Source organism: Plectropomus leopardus, chromosome 17 (genome assembly GCF_008729295.1).
Source record: "Plectropomus leopardus isolate mb chromosome 17, YSFRI_Pleo_2.0, whole genome shotgun sequence".
Lineage (NCBI taxonomy): Eukaryota > Metazoa > Chordata > Actinopteri > Perciformes > Serranidae > Plectropomus > Plectropomus leopardus.
The window spans coordinates 19,543,267-19,570,712 of record NC_056479.1 but is presented as its reverse complement, the minus strand read 5'-3'; the positions used below and the strand labels follow the sequence as shown (position 1 = coordinate 19,570,712).

At 40.3% G+C, this 27,446-nt stretch overlaps 1 protein-coding gene across 1 annotated transcript; it reads right to left on the bottom strand.

The window, feature by feature from the left end:
• Positions 1 to 625: 625 nt before the first annotated feature.
• Positions 626 to 27,446, bottom strand: LOC121956272 (serine/threonine-protein kinase/endoribonuclease IRE1-like). Its single transcript, XM_042504411.1, is given in 23 exon segments — positions 626 to 631; positions 821 to 888; positions 2,404 to 2,527; positions 3,110 to 3,237; positions 4,198 to 4,345; positions 5,200 to 5,399; positions 5,509 to 5,608; positions 5,755 to 5,944; positions 6,040 to 6,130; positions 6,248 to 6,512; positions 6,654 to 6,848; positions 6,969 to 7,084; positions 8,248 to 8,407; positions 8,775 to 8,853; positions 10,471 to 10,732; positions 10,821 to 10,922; positions 11,480 to 11,602; positions 13,215 to 13,250; positions 13,253 to 13,286; positions 13,520 to 13,592; positions 13,743 to 13,776; positions 17,226 to 17,346; positions 27,221 to 27,446. Coding segments are annotated over 23 exon segments (2,733 nt in total). The 5' UTR covers positions 27,299 to 27,446.

The following is a 27,446-nucleotide window of genomic DNA, read 5'->3' as shown; positions in this document are numbered from 1 at the left end:
TCTATGGCTCATAGTCAATCTAAGGTAAGCGTGGGCTGTTATTGAGGGGAAGCGCTTGAGTAACAGAGAGGGGCAACCACAGAAAGTTTATAATGAAATAAAAAAAAGGTTAGAAAAGACGAACCTTTTAAAATGAGTGCAAGCTAGTTTTTTTAAGTCATTATATTATTTATTTGTCCTTAGTTACGAATTTGGTATGACTTGAAACATTTATGTGTTAGAAAAAAAAAGTAAAATATAAATGTTTCCACATCTGTAACACAACAACATGTGGAATGACAGCTTTAAGGCAGAGAGTTAACGCAGTCGCAAGAAAAATGGTAAGGATCACCTGTTGGGACCTGCGTAGTGCCATTTATCACATTGCTAAATAACCTTTTTGAGCTACACCTGAGCATTAATGGTTAATGTTAGGGCGTGGTGTGTTAATGTTTACCAGAAATCACACAAGTATGAACATAACAGCCACTGCAGGTTTTTTCATGCATCTTTCCAACCTCTATCTTAAGGTGCAGCAAGACAAAACATTTAATATATAAAAAAAAAAAGAATTGAATGTGCAAGTCATCAGCTTCACTTTGACACCTCTGAGTTACACATGAATTTTGCAGCCTGAACTCTAGTCTCATGACTACACAATCACATGAAAGTAAAATTACCTACCGCGTTCAGAAGCCACCCTGACTTTAAACCAGCTACAATTTTCAGTAATCGGGACTGAAACTAAATCTAACAAGTCAAAATGAACACTGGTCAAGCTTCAAGTCTAACAGCAGAGCTAAGTTTATTTTAAACACAAAACATAAGAATACGCTCTCACCTTGTTCCTCATTGCACGCAGCAGGTCTCTGACTGACCCACCCTTATAGGAGCGAAATTTTCTCAAATCTGCCAAAGAAAGAAAGACTGAATGAATCTGTGATCATTAACCAACAAGGACCGAGTAAACAGGAAATTCTGAGATGACACTTTTTATTTTATCCTGATGCAGTATTTCCAAAACTTGGACTAATCAGTGCAATTTAGGAAATATCAAAACAAGAGTGATGACATGCCTGATTTCTCCATGTTTCACTAAAACATCATCTGGGATTAGAAGTATTTCAAAATTATTTTTATTTACATCCGAACCAGCATTCTGTGCCAGTGATCTATTATTATTTATATTTTATCGTGAACTTTGAAGCTCTTTGTGAAGTCTGTATGAGCTCTACTAGATGTTCAAAGGTCGAGCGTGGAGGATTTGGTGTCATCTAGTGGTGAGTTTGCAGACAGCAACCTGAAAGTTCCCACGTGCCAAACGAGAGAATAACTATGGAGGTCAAAGCACAAAACACAAACGGCCCTAACAAGTGTTTATTATTGTTTAACCTGTAGAAAGAACTCTGTGGAAGAGAACTCGCTCCGTATGTTGATATAAAAAATGATTACAAGGTAATGAAAACACAACAATTCTTAGTGTCAGGTGATTAAACACTAATGAAAACATATTTTTCTATATTGTATTCCATTTATACCAATATATTATGCTAAATCATATACAATAAACCTTAAAACATTCATTTACGGCTACCTGAGAGAGTGGAAATAAGCGCCCGGTTCCACAGTGAACAGATCACAGAACTGAGGTATGCACAGATTTACAAATCCAATGCAAGAATTTGTATGCATCTTTCTGTCTCTGTGTGTACACACTATATTAGCCATGAATCTACACAGATTTATGTTTACTTTAAGTGACTGACAAGCAGTCAAAAAAGTATAGGAAGTATGCAACAATTCACTATTTCAATAATGGTAGTTGTTTTGTAAATGTAGAAAAACGGGAGTAATACTTTTAAACTCTGCTGCTAATCTTGCCTCGTCAGTTCGTAACTGTATCAGTGCCATGTGCTTTAGTGATCAACAGAGCGTAAGTGCAAAGTCTAAAGAGATCAGTTGAGGTTGTGGTACTGAGTGAGCGGCAGCACTGACGGGAAGCAGCAGGTTTACTTCGCCACCGACTGAAATATTTTGTAGTGACAGGATGCAGCATTCAGTGCAGCTATGAATATTCATCATTCCCGTCAAAGCATTCTCCCACTGAAACACTAAAACGTTGCAAAAGCACGCACATCAAGACAATAAAAAACGAGGTGCAGGACAAGAGATAATACGAGAGAGGAAAAACCAAAGTTCACACTAGACTTTGCTTCCATAAATCTGATTTAAATCAGCACTGTGGTGACATTTCAAACGAAATGCTTCATCTGCCTTTTTTTCTTCTCGAACCGAAATATGACTCGAGTCAGTTTGTGGAGGGATATAATATAACTCTATGTTTGAACCAACACAAGAAACAAGAAAACTACAAGCTACAAGCTTGTATTCGACATGTTGTATCAACTTGAGTGAGTTTCCTACCTGTCTGCAGTGGCACTGTGATATGCTCCCTCCAGTCACCCTTGACGACAGCCCTCCCTCCTCTCTCCAGCTGTCTCACGATTGGTCCGTCCAGCGGCTCCTTTTCTATTCTGTCGCTCACATCCTGCAAGAAACCACAAAATAACTTCAGTCAATCTTTGCTAAAATGCCAGGCAGTCCTGTTCTCATTCACAACATTACTACATGCAAAAACGTCCACCACTTATTTTAGAAGTGAATGTGTCTCATTTGCACGAGGGTGCAAGCACACTCTGCTGTGAAAGAGTGTTTTATTTTATTTGGAAATGACTGACAAATCTATTACACAGCACATTAAAGAGGGTCCTCTTAGGTGGCTTCAAGGACTGAGGAAGATGAAGAGGATGGTCATACATCCTACAAGCATGTGAAGAAGATATTACAAGGAATCAGCTCTTTATGCAATCAAATACAAACAATATGCCATGAGTGCCCAAATCACAGTAAAATATCCTGAATGTGTGTGCATGTTTGCCTGCGTCTATGAATACGTCTATAATGATAAATACAAGCGCAACATACAGTACATTCTTTATTCAATTCAATCCAGTTCAATTTCAAAGACACCTGAGTGCGTGTGCACACACAAGTTTGCAACAGCACAGTACACACAATAAGCAGCTTAATACATAAACAGAGAAATAGTGAAAAATGTGAAAAAGCTGACCTGGAAGAACTGCAGCTCCTTCTCCAGGCTCCAGAAGAAAGGGTGTTTGAGAACACTCTCTGCAGAAGGCCTCCTGTGTGGCTCCATGCTCAACATCTGCTCTATTAGGTCTCTGGCTACAATGTCCTCTGATAAATAACATAAACATGCAGGTTTTGACAATGACTCACAGGGTATAACTACACGGTATAAATTGTATATGACAAATCATTAAAAACCTGATATATTGCCTCGCTGTTTTGTGCCACCGCGCACCAGTCAAGTTGCACTTAGAGTTTACATCCATGTCTGCGATAACGTGTATGCTTCACACACAAAAGATCTTTGCCATCAGCACAGTTTCAGGGTGGTTGCACAAGGTTATTGTGTTATGGCCAAAACCATGTTTTATAAAGGTCATGGTGACCTTTACTTTAAACCACCAGATTCTAACCAGTGCATTCTTGAGTCCAAAGTGGACGTTCGTGCCAAATTTAAATAAACTCTGTCAAGGTCATCTTCAGATATTGTATCTCCAAAAATGAAGCGGACGCAAGGTGACAGTAACCTTGACCTTTGAACACTAAATTCCAATCAGCTGATTGTTGAGTCCAAGTGAATGTTTGTGTCAGATTTGAAGAAATTCCCTCAAGGTGTTCTTGAGACATTGTGTTCACAAGAAAGAGACTGGTGAGATTGGAGTGACCGTGACCTTTGATCTATAACCACCAAAATTGAATCAGTTCATCTTTGAGTACAAGTGAATGTTTAAGCAAACTTTGAAGAAATTTCCTCAAGGCGTTGCTGAGATATGGCATTCACAAGAATGTGAAGAACAGACGGTTAAACGGACAGACATCCCAAACACATAATGCCTCCGGCCTTGGATATCGCCAACATGAGGCAGACAAAAAAACAAAACAAAACAAAAAAAAACATAATGTTGGCAACACCCACAGGTGAACCAAACACTTAGACACCCCAACCACACAATCATTCACCCCACCTTCTTACTAATTTACATTAACCAGTTACATTATGACTGTTGTACACCTCTTACCTCACCTGAAGTGACGTGAGAAAACAAAAGCAGAAGTTTTAGTCCTCACCATGTTTGTCAGTTTGCAGATAGTCCAGGCTGTATGTGCCCAGCAGGATGTTTGCTTGCCTCTGCAGAGACTTGCCAAAAGGGTGGCTTCCCTGAGACACGACGTAGTAGAACACACAACCAGCAGAGAAGATGTCAACAGCGCAGGTCTGCAAGGGACAAAAGAAAGAAATGATGCAGGAAATATAATGAAGCTCACATTTATTACCAACAATATTTGTATGCAGTCGGGGTGGGCGATGGAGCCAAAATCTAATATCATAGAGTGTGTAATTTCATATCACAGCCCTGGTGTATATCAGGATATAGTAATTGTTTAAAATCGTTAAAACATGGTTTAAAACAACCACCCTGTACTTCATCACATTTTCTTCTTTTATTTAAAACAATACTCAAAACAGTAAAACTAAAATTATTTTTAAATGGGAGATTTACAGTTCCTGATAGTAATAATTTCAACAGATACAGGTTTTTGTATTTACAACTTCACTCTCATCCTCCATGTTTGCCCAAATCATGATATGTTGCAAGGCAGCTGGACTTGGACATGCGAGTATCACAGAGTCCAGCTACAGAATCTCAAATAGCTCCAGTGGTAGAGACGGTACTGCAAATCTCTACTACTGAACTCATTTCTTTCGTCGCATGGTGCATATCATCATATCCCCTAACCTCAGTATACAGTTTCAAGTTATGTTTACTAGTGTTGGCTTATCTTAGTTTATTAGGTTACTTAATGCTCATTTGGGTTCCACATTTATCCTGTGGATGGTTTTTAATGTTGTCCAGATTGAAGAACGTTTGGATGAAAGCTTCGTTGATGCTCGTATTGTGTTGTCAACTGTTGGCTTTTATTTTTCATAGTTTTTTTTATCAGACTTCTACATAAGGTGATAACACAGCTTCACAAAAAGCGTATAATTTTGTTTCTTGTGTAAATTCTTAAAAAACCAACGATAATGAAAACCACCATGAGAGAGCTGCTACTCCACCACTGACTCACCGGGTTGTCTTTGCAGTCCTCGCTGAGAACCTCGGGGGCGATCCAGCCCTCAGTGCCCGGCACCCCAGACCTTCTACTAAAACTGTGGCGGCCAACCGCCAGCTTCTTACACAAGCCGAAGTCTGAGATCATGGCCCGGACCCGACCGTGGGCATTGGGCATGGACACCAGGATGTTGTGGGGTTTCAGGTCTCTGTGGACTGGGAGGAGAAACATGAAGGTGAGGTTGGTTACTTTAGTAGTGTAGATGTTGTGTGGGAATACACAGACATAACAGACATAAATAACAACGTATTTCATGATTGATACCTATGTTGAGAGAGTGCAGATGAGCCAGTCCTGACATGGTCTGCTGAAGGAGCATCACTGGCTCGAGTCCATGACGGTTGAAATCCTTCCTTTCCACATACTAAAGAGACACAGTCAGTGTGGTCCAGTTATTACAAGATAGTCTGAAAATGTGTAAATCCTTGCTAAAGGACAACATGCAATTTATTCAACTTCTTCCAGACTCACTAAAAAGGCTTTAATGGGAACGATGGAGCCATTCATTACCTCCTGAAGTGAGGCAGCACACAGCTCAATGGCGATGTACTGGAACTGTCGGTCCCTCTCGGTGCAGAAGTAGCGGATGACATTTGGGTGCTCGTCTGACTCCCTCAGCAGCTGGACTTCCCGATCTGCAAAGCTGAAGCATTCTGGGAGAATTCTCTTCACTGCCACTGCCCTGTTGTCAAACTGACCCCTTGTGGAGAAACGATGAAAATACAGCATTATGATTGTACAGATTAAACTTCAAAGTTATCATAAATAAATGTTTGACTGCTTGTTCAGACTTACTTGTAGACAATGGTGCCCTCAGCACCATGACCCAAGACCTCTTTGGGACGGAAAGTTATGTTTCCCACTCTAACTATGTTGGAGTCCTCGTCTGATGAGACAAATACATCGTTTATGACAGTGAAAACTGGGTTAAATTGTTATTCAAGTGTTAAAAACATGCACAAACAAAACAGTGTGCATGTAATCTTAATATTTCGATCCTTACCTCCATCTTCATGCTCATTGGCAGAGCTTCCCAGCTCAGACACAGACAGGTTGGAGTGGTTGGAGGCACGGGGGGTGACATTGGGGCTGCTGTGGTCTGAGCACTCGGAGCGAATGCGGGCCACCTCCAGATAGTCGCTGTCTGGGGCCAAGCCGAGGCCAATGTCTGCAGGCGGGAATGGCTGCTGTCTCTGGAGCAGCTCCAACCTTTCCTCCATCTGTCTCTGGAACTCCTGGTGCTGCAGCTGCTGCTGCTTGTGGACACTCTGTGGTGAGAGAGGACACTGTCTGAGGCTCAAAGAATAACAAAGGTGTACTCAGCACTTGTGTCCACTAACAGATTTGCAACACAGTTACAGTTAGTTGCAGACATACAGCAGTCCACTAGGTGGTGTTGTCTGACTTACTTTGGGGTAGGTAATCACAAAGGCCACCCAGCCAGCCAGGAGGAAAGTGGAGAAGATGATGGTGGCCATGTCTTTGAGCATAGAGTCCACCGGGGCCTCTGGACGCACAGTGCGACCGCTGATCCCAGGTTCTTGGATGGATGTTTCAGGCAGAGGAGAGGGGGGCCCATCATCCATGCCGCTATCATTGACCTTCTACAACAGGGTGGGAGGTGAGGACAGGGGGAAGAGAGTGAGAAAAACTGCACTAATGTTTTGATATATGACAAATCATCTGAACAAAATATCTCTTGGGTCACACACACACACACACACCTCTTCAACTTTCTTGTCAGTAGTAGGTGGGATGACGTTGCCTTGATTGCGTGGGAAACTGTCAGGGAACTTCTCCAGGATCTTAGTGTGAGCGTCAGGGGGCGTCTCATGATGACCTGAAATGCAGGAGTAAACCTTTTTAATTAGAATTACCATCCACAGCACCATAATCATCTCCAAAAACCGCTTTAAGTAATGATAGCTACAATATTTATAGCTTTTATGTTTAAATGGAAAAGAATTGCAATGTAATTATACTCACACTTTTTTAGCAGATAGCAGTCTTAAACTGTGTTTCCACCAAAATCTTTCAATAAAGAACATGAACCTAGACCCATTTAGTGTTTCCACTGCAAACAGTACTCTTAAATGCAACACGGTCACTCACAGCACAACAGATCAGCAAAGTAGGGCCGTCACGATGACTACTTTTGCTGGACGATACATATTTTTTGTTTTTAAATATTATTTTTTGGGCTTTTAACCTTTAATGGATAGGACAGGTCAAGCATGAAAGAACCCACCGATGAATATATTGTCCCAGAAATAATTGAGATAAACAATATTATCACCAGTCCCTCCAGGACTTTGCGATTGCATCAATTGACTAAAATTCAGATATTAGACATGACTGAGCAATTTTGTCCTATCACAGCAACTTAACTGCAGTCTTGACGATTTCAAACAGATAGAATCTCATTTCATTGCAGAGCTGCGTGCTTATTGCGGCTTATTGATCCGCTAAGTGCTGCCTCCATGGACAGCCTTTCAAAGAGCACTGATCTTTTAATTCGACCAGAAATTACATCAAAACGTGTCTCAGGATAGTTTTTTTTCCTGTTCACGCGGCTTAGGTGCTCTGTTCAAGTCTTAAAATGATACCAAAAACCCTGCTGTTTATTTTGGCATTAAGTTGCCCAAAATTTTCGTGACATTCTTATGTAAACATGTAATATGTGAAGGCAATCTCTTACAATATATGGACATGATCTCTGTCATTTTTTGCTGACTAAGCCAATTACATTCTTATTCTGTAAGACCTATAATCAAGGCTCTGGACTTAAATGTGGTGATAATACTGACAGTGAAACCTCTCAACAAACAGTAATAAACATTTTTCTTCCGTGAAGTAGCACATGAAACGTTAGAAAAAATTAAGACTTTTTTTCTTTTTTCGGTGATTAAATCATCTCCCTCACTGCACCAGGAAAGGTCACGATAATCAGAGTAGTTAGTAACGACTGACAATGATTTTGTGATTTATGTACTGATGTTGCACCTATGAGAAGAAGGTAGTTCCTCATGAAGTTAATACGGTTTCGCTCCCGGAGCGCGGCGTTGAACTTGACGCTGGTGCTGGGAGTGATGACACACTCCTTGTCCTCTTCAGTCTCCTGGCTGTTAGGACCCTCCAGCATGGGGAAAGTGCTGCCACGAGGCTGTGCGTACACACAAAAACATTTGAGGAAATTAGATACATTTCCTATCAGATGCCTCACAGGATTAAGTTAAAACAACATTCAAGAGTATTTCCTGTAATAGTAAACTAATATTCCATGGAGCCAGACCAGTGACTCAAAGCACTAGAGCTGGGGCAAGCTACGACACAACTGGAACAGGATAGATTCATGTAACTTCCCCTGCATACCTGAAAACATCCAACCAAAAAAAGAAGGCCAAAAACCAATTGAGAAACTGCTGGGAAAGTATTACTCAATAAAACCCTTGCACATATTTTATGTTCATGTCTTACGGATAAGGATTGTGTTTTGCCTAAATGAAAATATACATGCAACCGTCACTCACCACCACAGTGACTCCATCATGCACCAGGGAGGGAGAAGCGTATAGGCTGGTGGAGTATTTACCAACATACAAAGTGGCCCTGAGAAATGGGAAAAATAAAAAAAACAGTCAATGAGATGCCTGCTTACTTTTGAAAATAAAGTTCATATTTCATGTTATATAGACAGAGTGTGATATCTGTGATAACATCTGGGGCCGGATGTATAAAAAATGCAAAATCACAGAAATCATACACCTTTTTTCTAACACATAAACTTTTCTAACATGTAAGGAAGAACGTCAGTGTGAATGTGCACACCTGGCACAGACTTCAAACCGGGCGAACACACGGTGTTACCTGAGAAAGCAGCGTGTGAGTTTAAAAGGAGATGACAGAATCTGTGTGGGGGGGCCAATATTTAAAGGGCTTTTTGCCAATTTTGAAGACTGTGTTATTACTTTTGGAGGCTGCAAGGTGTCTTGTAAAATGTCAAAAGTGCATTTACAAATGTAATTTTGAGTGAATTCTTCCATCACTCTTTACATTTGAGCCATCATATCACTGTTCATGAGTCTCAACATGACCACTATTAATTAATTATTGATCATGATTAACCATTATGATGAAATTTTACCGTGATGATGGTTTGCAGAAACACGATTAATTATTGGTCGCTACTCTGGGCCAATGCCATACAGTCGGAGAAACTGCATTTTCTTTCCCAAATTTCTCACTGTGAGTCCAACGACTGTTGGAGCAGGCTCACCTATCAATGTGCAAACGGATGTTTCATGGCGTTTGTGTATGTGTATAAAACTTGATCAGTCATACAGACAGCTTTATACATTTATGAATCTGTGCAAGATTTTTGCACAGTTTTGAGTGTGCTGAGGCTTTTTTCATTCATTTTAACAAAAAGACAGTAAAAGATAGATAAATATGACTAGATCAAGGTTAATGAAGACCTCACAAATTCAAATTTTAGACTATTTCAAAACTTGGGGCACCCAGTAGTTCACCTGGTAGAGCGAGTGCCCCATGTACAAAGGCTATGTCCTAGCTGCAGCGACTGCAGGTTTGATTCCAACCTCGTCCCTTTGCTGCATGTCATCCCCCCCCTCTCTCTAACCTTTTCACACTATGACTGTCCTGTCAAAATAACAGCCAATAAAAGCCCTGAAAATAACCTTTAAAAAGCATTTTAAGACTTTATAAGGACCTATAGACACCCTGACATTTCTTCTTTGCATACAGTACAGTAAACACAGTTTTAGTCATGAATCTATGAGTTCTTTGTCATCTCCCTAAATAGGCCGAACTTTCACAGTTGCTCAACCACTGAAAGTCCTGTTTGTCCTTTCCAGCAGAAGCAGATGTGAAGATGATAAATAAAAATAAAACAGTACTGCAGTGTGAAACCAGAGCTGAAACCAGGCCCGCCAGCACCCACTTGTTTGATGTGACATGTCTCGACTCCATCCCAAAATTAAGCAACCTCATGTCTTACAAATCTCGATTTCACCTTCTCAGTAACTCAAGCCCGTGTGATTAACAGGCAAAAGGTTCTGACATGTTTAAAGCAGTGTTTAGTCAATTCTTGTTCCCTGAGTGGTGAGACGTTTTAAAAATGTATCCAAATGAGAAACACCGAAGTCGTAGCAATCATTAAAACAAAAGCCAACAAAAAGAAAGGATCGTTATACTCAGCCTGCTTACATGAACTTGTTCTTGGGCTTATTCTCTTTAGGAAATGGGTATTTCCACTGAGTGATGCGGCCGACTTCCCCTGACATGAAAGTGAGGTAACGCAGGGTTTCCACGGCCACATTAGTGTGTGGAACTTTGCGGAGGCCCTCGCGCTGCCAGATATACATGGCCACCACCGGAGAGTTGTAGTTCTGCACCCACTGAACGTCTCCTGATTCGCTGTCCACGGTCACAACGAGGCCGTCACCGTTGGAAACAAAATGAGCCATCTCTGCAGAAACCAAATAACAAAAAACTTATTGGCATGGCCTGTCAGAAACAAAACGAAACAAAAGAGCCAGCGCGTCTGAGAGTCTTACTGTATTTGGTGTCATCATCAGGAAGGGTGGAGGCGTAGTCAGAATAGGTTGCGTTCCAGCGTAGCTCTCTGCTCTTGGTGTCATACATGGTGATGGTGTATTCTATCAAACAGATGAATACAGGCATATTCACACAGGAGAAAAACGTATGTATTGATTTGCATTCCTTATGTAACGCACACAAAAGCCGGGCTTTGAGTATCCATTTCTGGGAGAAAGTGCAAAGCGGTGTTGAATTTCCTTTGCTTCAAAAAATGGAAAATGTGGAGACACGGTGAAACAAAATCCAGTGTATATTACAAAGTGAGCTTTGACTTGACACCAGGTTTAGGATGGATTTATAGCAGGTATTCAATTTGCAGGGCTCGCATGCTCTATGTCTACAATTACCATCCAGCTTCCCCGCTGTTTAGCACAGCAGGGAGAGATTTGCGGGCTGGTTGAGGCGAGGGCGGAGATAGCCGTAGACCAGGAGGTAAACAAGGGTTTGCAAACAGTTTGGGGGCTAGAGCACACAAGGCAAATAAACCTGTTGATTAACCAGATTAAATTAACAATTGGGATGGGCTACAATGATAATCTGGTTAAATTGTGCCTGACCAGGTTAAGAAAAAAAAACCCAGCAGAACTTTGTGTTAGTGGATTGGTTTTGTTTTTACCTGTGCGTCCCAGATAGAGAAGAGATGACGAGGGACACAGCATCTCAGCAAAGGAGGACGTCAGAGTCTGCTGTTTCTCACCAGTTAACAGGTCCACCACATACCACAAGTCCTGCTTCTTACCTGTATGAGAACACAGACACACACAGACAGAATGAATTGCCTCTGCCATGATTACAGCGTTTATACTATAGACCAAATCACCTTAACATACAGTAATACAGTAGTGCAACCTATATGACACTTCTGCTGTGCGTATTTTACGTTCTGTGTTGCTTTGCTTGCGTCTTTGATTAAACAAATCTTTTAGCATGGAGGCAAAACAATGTACTCCTGTGGACAGGGGCGCAGGGGGACATTTTTAAAAAAACCTTTTTATTATTTAAGCTCTGCAGGTAAGTATAAAGGTAAGATTATATGTGGTCCTGTGCAGAGGTAGGTTTTGTGTAGGAACACGCTTATTAGCATGAGTTAGATTAATCTACATTTTGTGCAGGTACGTGCAAGTATTAAGTAAAAAGAGGTTCATAGGTAGACTTTAAGATTTGGAACATTAGAAATGTAGCTTTCACGCAGAGGAGCTTCACTCATTTTGACAAAAAGATGGATACATTTTTAAAAAATTATTTTTAATTAAAAATTATTTTTAATTTTTTAATTATTTTATCCATAAAACTTATAACTTTAAATTTAAGACTATTTAACAACTTTCATGGTGTAATTTTTAAATCTGAATTAACCACATTTTAAGACTTTAAGGAACTGAAGATAGCAGGGTCTATCTAAAGAAAACTGACAAGATTATGAACAGGAAATAGTCAAATTGAGGTGCACCAGTGCAAGCCCAGTCAAGCAAACCAGCATGCAGCCAGCTATCCTCCACAGGAATGGGTGTTACCAATCCATCATTAAACGACCAACCCATCACGGTCTCATTGTATTGCCATCTCACCCATTGTGTCAATGCAGGGAGTGGCACTTACACCTTGATCATAGACTATTATAGATGAAGGCAAGAATCATTCATCAGGAAAAACAGCCGCTTCAGGGACTGCAGATGACGGGGGAGGACAATCTTTACATGGCAAACTTTTCATAAATAAAGATTTAAAAGCGCAAGAATTCAAGGTTGAACCACTTTCAGACCTTTGCATCTCTGACACGCTTTGTTCCTGCAGCAGCTTCAGTTGGATGAAAACAAAAGCGTCCCTGATAATGGCTGTGGAGAGGTCACCCGCTTTGCCTTAAACAATGACACAGTCAATACGGTAGATTACCTTTCCACTGTTAACTGTTGTAAATTCAAAAGAGCACAGGCTACGGCCACAGGTTGAGTGGAACTGAAAGGCTGTGGAAGATATCCAGATAACACCCCCTAATTTTGATGTGGAGACACACTGGGACACGGGCCGCACGTGTTTATGAATAAGGGAGGACAATAGGTTTAATCAAAAGCCAATTTGGAAAGTCGTTTGTGTAGACTGTGAATGTATATATAGAGGTAGGAATAACTAAGTACGCACTTCTTTCTACTCCTTTTCGATAATGTGATATTTAAGTTAAAGTGTAAACAAGTAGTTGTTATTGAGATTGACGTAAAGGCTGTTTTGTTTTTTGTTTATTACACTTGCTGTTAGGCTTGTCTGCTTTTATTTGTGTTTTTTTTTTGTTTTTACACCATCAAAATAAAGATTAATTAATTCATTCATAATTCCTGTGTGTGAATTAGCCTTACCCATGTAAAGGACTCCGTCAGAGCTGCGGCAGGGGAAGCTTGGACCAACTCAGGGATAGTGAACGGTAATTTCTGTTTAAGCAAAATGAACAAATGAACATTAAAATAGCTATTATATGTGCTGCGACAATACATGGGGAACATCATGCATGCACCACAGTTGGGACTTCAATGAGGGTGCACTTTTTTCAGTATGACTTCTGCACACATTTGTGGTGCTTTTCTCCAGAATAGGGAACTGAACAGTGTGTTTCTCACAAAAGAAGGGAGATTATAGTAAGAGATAGACATTTATTTCCTCTTACTGTGAGGCCTTCGTTGTTCTTTCCTCCCAGAGAGTACAGGCTGCCATCATTGGGGTCAGGCAGAAACGCTGGTCTAGAGTAAATATATAAAAAGATGCATCAAATCTTGAGACCAGAAAAGGGAGTGACAGATGAGCTCAACTGCTTTCACCATCTTTTCTAACAGGCAGGTGCAGTACACAATGATGTTTACGCGTGCGGAAACAACTCCAAAGATACGTACTCTGCCACATGTGTGGGGACCTGAAGAACTGGATCTGTGAAGAAAGAAAAAGATGACAAGATGCAAGTCAGGACTGACAAGAATATCAACCAACAATGGAAACTATGGCCAGAAGCTGTTGAGCGAGAGAACAACATCGGCGACATTCAACGGCACAGAACACAAAGTCCAAAACGAATTCCCCTGGGGCAAACATGAAAGGCAAACAGTCCTGTCTGCCAACAGCTAACCGTTAAGACGTCAAACATGTAACGCCAAAAAAAGCATATCTAATGAGCTCAAATAAGATCATATTCTCTAAAAAGTGCTAAACATACTAACCTGTTGATGAACCTCTAATATATCAAATATCTATCCAGCACACTGATTAAAGATTTTTTTAATTTGTATTTTATTCATTCACCTTTGTTTAACACAGAATACCCCCACTGAGATTCTGAATCTCTTATTTAAGGCACTTCTGGCCAAGACAGCAAAGTTACCCCAGGAAGCTGATTTTACTTTTACCATGTTACGGTTACGGTTGTGATTGGAAATAAATGAATAAAAATGGCATGGTAAAAGTGTTCCACCATGTTATGAATTTTCCTCCCTGAAATGCCTCCCAGGTACAGATGCTTAAAAGGACCATATCATGTCTTTGCATGTTTGAGCCCATTTACTTTAAATATATTAGTTCCATCAATTTCCAAAGTACCCAATAATGAGTCCTATCCTCTGGGCCTCTATTACGCCTTGTTTCCAGTTAAAGGTTTGGCTAAACTCAACTCTACTTTGGTACCAGCTGATCGCCGTAGTGCCGCCACATAAAACTGCAATGACATCATCTTCCATGCAACACAATCACTGTGTGTTGTGTTGCTGAATCCTTTCTTTAGCAACCGAACAGAGGAACTATTGCAGTTTCTAAGCTAAATAACAGGATCGAAACAGCTGCCGACACACGCCATGACATTAGATGTGACCAACTTGTTGTTTTTGGTTATTTATTCACCGTTTTATTATACAGGATGGTTCAGGCGGTTCAAGAGTTGTTTTAACTGAATGATGTGCTGATCTGGGTTACACTGCATTGGCTGATTGCCGTGTGATAAATGAAACCAAAAACCTCAAACAAACAAATTCAAATTCCCCGAAATAAACAGGCCTTCACAAAAAGTTCATATCAGTGTCAGAATAATCAAATTCATCAAAAGAAAAAAACAAACAACATTAAAATGTAGCAGATTAAAAGACTTACCCCCCCCAACCTCAAATTCAGACTGAAATCTGATCAAATAGTCAAACTAGGCAGTGCTGCTTAATCAAGTTTCTGTTTGTTATGTCTGCATATTTCTATTGACTAAACAGCCTAGTTGATACTCTTCATACTGGTGAAATACTTTCTAAAAAGCTGTTCCTTAGATGCCAGGTCATTGCAATTGGGTGGTGCCAAACTATCTATACTGAAGTGATTAATAAAGGGAATTTTTTATATGCTTGTGAGAACTGGCTCTGAAATGAATATCTGCACTTCATCAACAGTACCACGCAGTGAACGGTGTAGTTTTGCAGACAGCAAAGTCTTCAGCAGTAATGAAGACAGTAAAACACTACAATAGCTCTCTTAGCACTAACCTCCATTACTACTAGACAAACACACACCTCCCCACTGTGTGAACATACAGGGCGTGGACCAGATGGTGCTGATCTCTGTGGAGGTGCCTGAAGGGGTCAACGATAGCAGGGGGGACGCATAGGATTACTAAGGTGGTCATTGACTTTTGTGCTCAAGAGACATCAGCATTCGTTGTGTGTAATTGCAGAAGGTGGTGAGAAAACAATGGTTTTCTATGTTGCATAGGAAGACACTAACTCTGGTTGGCTGAAATACAAATACATGTTCGTAAAGCCAACAGGGAGTGATAAGCAAACAGTGAGAGGGCATGCGTGTGGGCTGAGTTGTGTTGTCTTGGTCCAGGGAAAAGCTTCCCCCTCATTATGTGGGTGTATGGTTGCCTGACTGGAGCACAACAACAGGTGTGTGTGGAGCCTGGTACAGAACAGGGCAAATTTATATTCAATAGCTCTTCCAGAAAACCAGATGATGCGGGGGAAGCAGCCTTTGCCTCTGATTATTAATGACTTGGGTATTAGGTGGACCTAACCAGGAGCTGTGGGTTCAAACCATAGTTGTTTTAATACCTCCTAAAATCTTGTGATCCTTAAAAATGTAATGAAAATAGATTTTTTTTAAACAGCAGAGGTCTTAAATTATCATAAAAGATGACTTCCCGCAACAGCGGTAAATGTGTTGGACTATTTATGCAAAACTTTTCCAATCACCCGTCAGTGTTCTTATCTAATGTAATTCCCAGGCGTATAGTGCCTACATTAACATGGTATCCATAGTACATGCTGTGTGTGCAGGTGACACTAAAAGCGAAGTTGCTTACCCTTGCCCACTCTGACCTTGATTAGAGGCTATTTTTGCCCCTCTCTCAGTTAATAATTACCCAGGTTCATGCCTAACAGAACATCCCACAGCATTTTCTTCAGCTTAATTCCAGAAAACATTTTTTAAGTCCCATAAAAAAAGTACTATTTCCATTTTCTTTTTTTACTAAAAAAAAAAAAAAAAAATAACAGGTACATACTTTTCAATAATAAGAGTTTTAAATTTTGTTTGTTTCTAAACTGATCATAATTAAAAATACACGCCTGTTTTAATGTTTAAGGCTTGTAATGTTTACAAGCATTAAAATAATCTTTACAAGCATTAAAAAAAACCTTAAACAGCATTAGAAATTATTAATGACTGTGTTTTTTTGTTTTGTTGGTGGTTATGCAGTTAAACATTTTGGTTTAGATTCTGATGGTACTTTTCAATAAAATTAACAGATGAATTCGGATGACAACAAAACCAAATGGCACAGTTCTTGATATGGCAAAAGGTGATTTGAGGGTGGAAAATTAAAACAAAACTTAGGGATCAGATTGCGGGTGAATAAGATGATAAATACTGTGAAAATAAACTAAGAAAAATAATTTAAAAAATAAAATAAAGATAACAAATCAATGTTTTAAATGTTTTATCCTGTGACTGCTGACCTTTTGTGTTTAGTTTCACATATATGAAATGTCCCAAAAGGTCCATGTAAATGTGCTGGCAATACAAAATATTTGAACAGCGCATGGCTATTATTGACTCTGTTTCGGGGCGGGCTGCGGGAGTCATGATGGCAGGTTGGGACGGGTTTTATGTGTGGCTGGCAAATTATTAAATTCCTTAAGTTAATTAAGTGTTATTGTGTAATTTATACCTTAACAGTAAAAATGACAAAAGCAAAAATAAACTCATTGTGTTCAAAAAGCAGCTGTGGGAGCTCATTGTTTTCTCTGTCGCCATAAAACAATACACTTTGTTTTTGTATTGTAACCTGAATAAGGAACTGGGCCCTGACAAAAACACACACAAAAAAAATGACACTCTTGTTCTCGTACCTTCTTTCAGAGTCCATTTAATAGAGCCTGACTTCTTGCTAACAGCGTGCAGGTTTCCATCCAGGGTGGACACAAAAAGCAGGCTTTCAGGAAGGGAAACTGTGCTGGCGCTGCAAAAACCCTACGAAAAAACACAACACAAACATCAAGGTGATGTACTACGAACAAACACATCCTTACTTATTTTTAATGAACATGAATCTCAGAATTAATAAATTAAACTCAGACATTAGCAAGCAGGCATGTGTGGGCACGCATGCTCCCAGTTAAGTCCACAGGTTTGGTCAAAATGTGTGCTCCTGCATTGAGGCTGTGAATAATGATTTCAGCTGCTAATCACTCAGGCATTACTCACCCTCACACACACTTGGATCAAACATTAGTGATATGTTAATGCTAATGCTAATCAAAGAATCCCCACACTAGAAGAACGTGGTCCATTGTCTGCATGGGGCCTGTTTTCATCATCGTCTTGGCGTTGTTAGCATTTGGCTGGAAGGGGGTGGCGTGGGTGAGTCACCCCTGTGCCACCTTGGTCTGCTTTACAAATCAATAAACTTCAAATCAATACCTTACAATGGCAGCTAAAGAGCAAACTAGGAGGGGGCTGATTAACTAGAAAACAGAGGGCAAGTTGCTGGATGAGCTCTCAGAGGGGTCAAAGTAACAGCCAGAGCCGAGGGCTGATATGAGGAGGAGGGTAAACAAACTGGGCATGAGCACGTGTGCATGTTCTGAAATTCTGCATTACACTAGTGCTACAACCAAGCATACCTTATAAGGTTGGTTTGGCTTTTTTGTTTTTGACAGATTTCACAATGAAGACAGTGAAGAGAGTGCTTCAGCTTCTCTCTGCACAGATGAATAGTGGGCTGACAGGCCTTATGGGAACCCTTCTTTCCAGAACCTTTTACTGCCCACTCAAATATGTGGCACATGAACAGACATGGGAACACTTGGAGTGGTTCATTGAATGACAGACGTAGACGGTGCAGGCGACAGAAGGCCGATACAATGACAGTCATCATAGATGTACTCAGCAAATGAAGCGAAAACAAATGAACTCATTACCACAACAGCAGCGAAACGACCCAGCCCCATGACTTGGCTTATGCCAAAATTAACAGCACTGTGGGTGATGTGTGCTACACTCACCCACTGTGGAATTCAAAAAACGCCGCTCTTGATAACCAAGCTGTGGGCTTCTTATGGTTTTTGGCACCAATGTACAGAAAGAGGCCTGTGAAGAGAAGCCAGCCTGACCAGTCTCTCTGCTTTTTCATATAGAATCTTTCAGATTAAATGCAACTGATACACATGAACTTTCTCAACTAAAAGAGGTAAGGATGCCAGGAGAGCTTTTTTCTGTTCTTTTACATTTTATGCATTTAAATTACGGACAAACATTTTAACATTTGGGGGATTTGCTTACATGCCAAATGCTTTCCTAGGTACACTTTTTAAAAAAAAGGGATTTCTAATTCTTGCAGACTGATTATCTGACATAGCTTATCAGCACTTTTCAGTGGCCTTTCAGTGGTTCCTGTGCCTCCGAACCAGCAGACGGCAGTCATCTGTAATAGTAATTCAAAACAGGAAACCGGAAGACCACTTCACTCTTAACTTTAGCCATTTGTTGACATTTTTCACTTTACTTTTTCATTCATGTGCTGAGCTGAATGGCCAATCAGAGTGATTTAATTCATAGATCATTGAGGTGGTCTGGGCTGCATATGGCCACACTTTAAGCAGTCTGTATGTGAAGTGCCCTAGGCCACATTAAAAGACTGACCACTCAACTGATTTCTTTCTTATTCCACTCCCAACTAATAAGCCAACTTTCTGTTGCTGTCAGCCCAGTTAGTACAAGCTAACACTGCAAGATTAAAAGCAGCAGCTTTTAATCTTACTTTTAATTTTACTCCCACTAACTGTCACTTGCATGGAGCTCACACTCCCACAGCAGTCATGTTATAGTGGCAGGGAGGCAGAAGGGCAGCAGGCTTCAGTGTGCTTGTTTTATGATAAACACAGAAAGAGTGGAGCAAGGAGGGAGTGAGCAAATCAATGTGCTATGCACAGCTTTACAATAAAATAAAATTTTACCGATTTTAAATAGGCTGCGAATGTGCATATAGCAACACAAACATCCCGTGGGTTAAAAACAACTAAGCATTTGGTCTTTGCAAATGGAAATGACGTACATGTTTATTCGTAAACAGCAGGAGGGGAGTGGCATCAGATCAGAAGTGGTCACTCCATGCATGTGGAGAAGCATTTTAACGCATGGTGTGATGAGACAGACGCTGAGTTGTCCACTTGTGATCAGACCACCCAAGACGCACCTCAATATCATGTCTAAAAAAGCTCTTAGAAAAGCTGAGCAGACAGACTTCATTCTCCTGCTGAACCACAACAGTATTGATCAACATCCCTGGCTAATCCCCCTGAACAGTCCCCCGGGGACAGTGCAAGTAGCCCCCACATACAGTATAATAAGTACTCACGCACTCGACTGAGCATTCAGCCACTTTTGAGGAGATAATGAAGGTGGGTGTCTCATAAGTCAGACAAAAGCAAACCACTAAAGCTAGTACATCTGGCCTGAACATGTGGTATAGAGAGTAATGCGACCACCAGCACCAAGTCACTCAGGATGTTCCCCTTGGACACCCAGATTGCGTTTCCTCACGAAACCAAGGTCATTAAAGATGACCAGTGCAACAATCACTTTCTGCATGTGTGTTCTTCAGCTGAAACATAATCGGAAAATACTAGCCTTTTCTAACTGTCCAAACAGAAACCACAGCCAAAATAACCTCACGCGCTGAAAGTTTCAGACTCTCCACAGAAGTAAACTTGGTCCTTCCCCATTTGCCTACTGGTCTGCTGCTTTAGTCTCACATCCTTTACAATCATTTGTGTCAATATTCTGCACCTGTGACTGTTCCCACTAAGCTGCACACTCACAAGCATCACACAACTGTACAGGGAGAATCATAACTAACTTGTTTTTCGGCCCCCTGTAACCTCTATCAGGGTTCTTGGTTTCGCAAGCAAATAACCCTCCTGACATCTGTTTGCCTCCCAGTTTTGGACACACACTGACATTCAACAACCGTTTAATATTATAAAGTGTTAGGCTACGGGAACATCTGGTTTACAATGTCAGGCTGTTCAATGATTAGGGAGGGGAGTTATAAAGATTTTGTAAGACTTCCAACATCGGGGCATTCCCTTTCATTTCCTCATTCTGTGTAGCACAGAAATGTTTAGCTGTTGCGTAAGCGAGTTACATAATACTCCAGAACTGAGAGAAACCAACATCTTGGCAGGTTCTGAGGTCTTCACTTTCTCCTCTACAATGAGGCCAGGCATAGCTTAAAGGGACACTGACTACAATGCTCATGATATCACTGGTAGCAGGCAGGAGTGTCACTGTGCGTTACTGCCTCTTGCATGGCAGCCCAACCTGAACGCAGGACAGGCTGTAACTGGCAGCTTTCCCACCGACTGTACACAAACCCTTTAGTAGTACACCTTCCTTATTACCCCTTTGTCAGGTACCCTCATCGCTACAAGATGGTGAAGTATTGCATCCCGAGCCAACAGTTAAGTGATTTTAGGCTTTAAACCAGAGCATCTGGGCAAAAGGTGTAAAAATGCAAAGACCCAGACACACCAAACTGACATCAAAGAATGAGTAGGGCCGACTGCTGCATCGCATCAGGTCGCCTGTGTCTCGCAAAAAGTTAGACCTGGACACCCTGGAAAGACTACAGCCAAAACATAAATAACAAGTAAATTACGTGCCTGCGGGAGAGGAAATTACTCTCCATACTAGCAGGCAGCGGTGGTCTGAATTTGTCTTTAAAAAAGGGAAACCCCAAGACAAACAGCACGGATTCAAGACGCTAGTTTGCTAGTTAGCTGACGAGGGACGACGAGTGGCAACAGTGAAGGAAATGTCGCAAAGACTAGAGTGACAGACAGTCAGTACATTTATCTGATGTTAGAAAAAGTCAAATTACTTTTTAAATCCGACTAAAACTGGACTTTTGAAATACATGCTAACTTTTTAGTCCGACTGAAATTGTACTACAGTAAATCACATTTCTCCAAGTTAGACTAACACACCCAGATAATTCAGTTCAGATTCGATTTATTCTTTCATGTATGCTTCAGTCGAACCTGAACTTGTCTAGGCGTTCTGCATATGCTCCTAGTCGCCACTCCTAGTCTACCCCAAAGTTACTGTAAACAAACTTGAGATTTAGCCTATGGCATAGACCGTGTTATTAAAATGGATCTATATAGCAACTAGCTCAAAGTTGACATATCTCCTCCTACCGTGGCAGAGTCGGACATACTACCGTAAATGAATCAATTCTCACCCAGTGCTTGGACACTTGGACAAAGACAGTAGTCCAATTGAATGGCCTAATCGAGTTATAACCGTAGCTCAACTTATCAGTGCATGTAATCTTACTGACTAATGGCCCGACATTCAACAGTCAATCGACGGCTTGGTGTGTCAGGGCCATAAGAACCAGACAGAGGGCCCCTTCATAGGAGAAAGACTGGGAACATGTAGGAGACATAGAGGGAGGGGGTGACTCAGGCAGCAAAGCTTACAGAAGATGCTCCAACTAATTATGCACCAACTATTGGCATTCATTACAAATGAGCTGACTAGTCGCCATAAAAGTGTTCTAAAAAAATGGTCAGAAAAAAACCAGAGAGGCTGTACACCACTCTGTGTCACCTTATCATGGCTGCCCTCTCTCCTGACAGAGGACGGGCTTTTAAGGTGTTAGTTTTAGGTTGTATTAAAATGTTATGCCAGTGTAATAGAATGTCAGAAAAAGACTTTGGGCAGTTGCTTTTTGCTGCACAGCGTCTCATAAAAGATTTGTGACCGCCACAAACGGAAAGACATTAACGGTGGGGCTCTATGAGCAACAAGCGTGTGGCTGAATGACCTACAGCCAGATGAATTGGCAGCGTCATCTGAAACACTGATGCACTGTTTAAATGTCTTACTGGCTGTGTCGAGCAGCCACAAAGATTTCTATTTACTGTTTGACCTTACAGGCTGTTATGTGATCATTTCATGATGCATGCAGGGTAGCGAGACAAATACAGAATATATAAGATAAGAACATGATTGCTTCCCAAATGTAGTGAGTCATATCTCAAATTAGTACTAGCAAGAAAACAAATGATGGTGAGTCAGACTAAAAATAACATGGGTAACAAACCTGTTTTAAAGCAGTGGCTTTTGCATGGGTCACTTATGTGGGAGTTTTCAAAGGAAACAATTGGTAATTGGTATTGGACATTTTCATGACCCTAAAAGAGTAAAAAAGAGACCAATGGGACTGACCTACCAGGCATTAATGCATGCAGCAACATTTTAACATTACAACCTGAAACACGCATTTTTTTAGTATGATTGTTTCGACCACAGATAACTGTGATTGAATTTGCCACAGTTGAAATTTCTGTTTTGTCTATCTATTTTGTTTTCGAGTTTTCCTTCATCTCTTTATTATTTTACTTATTAACATTACAATGATTATCAGTGTTTTGAATCTACCAAAGATCTGTGAAATGTTCTGCTGTTTGGCAAATGTTAACATGTTCTGACAAATAAATAAGAATTTAAACAAAAATTAACCACATGATTTCTTCAACTTTCACTTAGAGGCGAAAATCAGCCTTTAAATTTTAAGGAAATAATACTGCGACTTTTTTTGGTAGATAACTATCAATGTAGATCAATATGAAGATATGATATTGTGATAATATTTTTTGGCATAATGCCCAGACACTTTCCTTACACCTATGTATCTGCAGCAGCAAACAACCTGTTTGCTGCTTGCTTTGTGCAGACAAAAACCACCACAGGAACCAAAATCGCTTATCACACGCCTTGTTACTTGTTATGGGAGGTGTAGAGCAGCAACAGCTTCATGTCATCAAAAACATGTCTTGAAAGTCAATTAGGAAATACCTGTGTGCATGGGGGAATGTGAGAAAGGCAGCAATAAGAGCAGTCTTTTAGTCCTTTATGAAAGTATTCATTAGAGAGTTTTCCCTTCAGGGCAGAATAAAGATGACACAGGCTTGGGGATGTTTGATTTCCTTCACACTCTAAGACACCAGTGAATAGGAGAGATGATTGCTCATAAGTTGATGTATTTCACATTTTAGAGTCATTTTTAGCCACCTTTCTTGTCAACACGGTCTTTAAACTGCTCTCTGCGTGCTGTTGCTTCAGTGGGGAGGATGTCACGTGTTGGCCCTCATTCTGACACACTCAGTCAAAGCACAGCCAATCTACTGTTGTGATAAGATAGTGCAAGATAGATTTTTCTAGCAAATGTCTATCTTAGTGCAATTTGAATAGTGTGTACAAATAGGCAAAAAGCAAAGAATTAAAATATGGTTATAGTGGTTATAGCAATGCAAACTGCAGCTAAGGGACATAGTGTAGTCTTAAGTTAGTTATAAGTCATACAAGGAGTATTAGTGTTGTATTAGTGTTGTTATAACGGGCTTGCAGATGTGTGAAGTGAGGCATGAGCGCAATGTGGAAAGAAGCATCTAACACCATTTTTTGTCAACAACACATCCACCTAATATAACTTTATAGCTCTTTCAGTTGTGTGCCTCTCAAGCCCCCAGGAACAACACTAGGCTTTGACGCCAATTTCACAAAGTGCCCAAATATGGATTTAATATACCAGGTCCATCACATATGACCATGGGGCCCAAAAAAAGAGACAAACAAGAGACTTACAATGTGTAAGAGACGTCTGTAAATCACTGGATACATTTCTTTGAGCTTCACAACCCCAGCAACTAGTTTCGTTATTCGTAATCGTATTTGATCTATGCAATTCGATAGTCAATTTGCACGATTATAATCATGCCTCATAAACATGTCTATAATAAGTCTGGAGAAGCCATTTTGGTCTGACTTTTATATAATATACATTGCGCGCACACACACACACACACACACGCGCGCATGTGTGCATCACTATCTATAGCCTTCATCATCTGTCACCCTTACTACAAGCATACTGTCTGCCAGGCAAAGAGAGGAACCCGAGACATGATAGGGGATTATAAGGCTACTTTAATCTGGTTCTTAGCTGCCGTGGTGTACTAGCTCTGTAGCTAATGTCTTTGCCTGGAGACTTTCTAGGTATCTGGCTCAGTCTCAGCAAGTTATCTGACTCCCATTGCTAGCCTCTAAAGTATAGATCCCATTATCTCTTTAGGATTCCCTTTGGTATACGATGACAATACGGCACAGATTTCTACTTTATTCGAGCTTTCCCTTGCAATGTTTTCGGTAGTTTTCAGTCATTACTTTTGCTACCACATCATACTGCATTTTGATATCTGCAGAGGCAATGAGGTTTGTGTGGTTATTTTGCACTGCCCCAGTTCAGGTTGTGCATGATTCAATCAACCTAACCACACAAAGAATCGTTATGCGCAACAATGTCGGGCTTTGGGAAGGAACTTCTGTAATGAGAGACTACAGATGAAGCACACACAGTTTCTGTCCTGTGAACTTCAGGTGGCTGTAGAGATTCAACTAAAGGGGGAGGCTTTCATTAAGTCAAAAAAACATCATGCAAACTTTACCTCAGTGCAAAGACTGCATTTTCTTGCATTGTGCTTCTATATTTACTGTTTGGTGAAAACGTGTCTTCTCTTCAGAGTGTTGTTTTTGTCAAGTAAATGCCTGCAGTAGTGTTTTCAAAAATACTGATTTACACATACATATGAGATTAAAATATCTGAAACAGTTTCGTTTTCTGCAGTATCAACACACTGATACCAGCTGTGCTTTCTCACTCTGATTGTTGATGTAAACTATAGTCGTTCTACTGTTCTCTGTTTCTAACAAGAAAAGAAAAAGTCATCTTTGTCATGTTATAACTTCGTTGTATTTATCTCCTGATAAAAATGGAAAAAAAGGAATATCATTTTTTTTTAAATATACAGTGCCAAATTTGGAAATTCAACTATTGTGACAATGCTAGTCTACAGACATCTACATCTAGACTGACGAGCCTGATGTCAAGGGACAAAATTTCACCAAGACATCAACCCATCATCTTGGGATATTGAAATGTTGTACAGGTTGTCTTTTCGTGGTATTAGAGACTGTATCACGGTTAAGTGACGTCATTTTCTGAACTTACCAGACTGCTGTAGCTGTTCTGTTATTTCCATTTCCCACATAGTCATTATATCCACATTACTCATGTTTACTTAGAAAAAAAAATCTTACTATGTTAATATTTTGAGGAAGCACCAATAGTCAACCCTACAGGATTGTCTCAATAACAATATACGTACTGGTGAAATGTTTTGATATTTGATTTTCTCTGTATCGCCTGGCCCTGCATCAACTCACTGTCCTTAGTATAAGACTTAAAGGTCGCATTGTGAAAAGTCAGATTTCCATATCTTTTTAAAAACTAAAGCAGGTATAGATGTTATATAAATTTAAAGAAAGTATCAAAATGCTTAGTCCACGGAGAATTACACACAGTGCATATTCAGAAACTGTGCTTTTAAACAAGGCGTCAGGTTTTCTGTGAATTTGTGATGTCACAACCATACTATACAGACCGTTTGAAAGACAAACACTCTAAACGAGTCCTTTTGTATTCCCTGTTGAAATGTTTTGTGGTGTATGTGCATGACATTAGTTCACAGGAGGTAAACATTGACCCAAGCTGCCTTAATTGATTAGTTTTAAGCTACTAAAGACCAACGCCCCTTCCAAAAAAATCATTATCATTTTAAGTGTGCACTATATTTTGAATATTTTTACCATTTTACCTTGCTGTCAGACAGTCCTTTACAACAGGACACTGAAGCCGTTATATCCTAAAAATCACACCCCACTGAGAAAAACAGTATTTTTACTTCGCAGAATGGCAGTGGTCGGTCTATCACTGCCTCTATCAGCTATTGTGTAAGGATATGTGGTGAAAATAATCAAAATATAGAGTACACTTACACCCATATTCATTTTTTGTCTAACATCCATGCTGATAGATTTGGTTTACTAAAGACACCAGCAAAGCAGAGCAGCCCATAAAATGAGCAAAGTGGATAGATAGCTTTTACCACCGTGTTTGAAACGTTACCATTAAATATGACAATAGAAATAAACATTTCACATATCTCAGAACAACTGCCAGTTTTCTACCTGGAAGCGGCTGTTGATGTTAGCATGACAGACAGAGAGCGATTTACAGGTATATTCAGGCACATAGTATGAGAAAAACAGTGTGTTTTTTGGACATTAAAGCATGTAAACACGTTTGGGTAGAAATCTCAAAATACAAGTGTGAACCTGAATGTGAGCATAATATGGGACCTTTAAGTTTCAACAGTACTAATACTAAAACGCACTAGTTTGTGAATATGATTCTTAGATATTTCTGAGTTGATGAGATAATTTAAAAAACACGTTTGGGAAGAGCTTAGTCGTAAAACAAAAATAATAAACACAAATCCTCACAGATCCCTAAAAAAAGAGATCCTTTAACCTGCTAACGTTTCTCAGAAAGAAGATGGAGATCGGATTTCCAAACTCTGGATGTTTTTATTACTTTGTGACACTGAAGTGATGATTTAGATGTGTCCTAAGTTGATAGCAAAATGCTGAAAAAGCTGATTATAGGCTCTCTAGAGGGCATTTTGCTTAAAACTAGTGCTTTTCACCGGCGAGCTAGCGTTCATGTTAGCTTACTTCTATCATGGCAAGACAACACGCAGCACAATGACTGAATCAAAGGTTCACTTAATGACAAATATTTTGGCATGAACCTGTTATATTTGTGACACTAAAGGCAGAAAACCAGCCTGACGTTGAGTGAAAAGTGCAGTTTAGCGAGCAACTCCGAGCTAATGTCATCTAACTTAAGCTAGCTTATCCAGCTGGCCCCTCTTACCTTTTGTGGGAAACCAGCGCAGCAAAGCAACGCCAAAATGCACCACAACAGGGCCCGACTGCTCACTCTCCAGTCCATATTTTCTGGTCTCAAACCGGGATAGACAGCTGGTCCGGGCGGCCGTTGACTACATAGAAAACGTGTTTTGGCTCACAACCAGATGTTACGAAATTATTTTAAAGCAACGCTGTAACGTTAGAGGCGCAGCAGTGGACACAACGTTGGA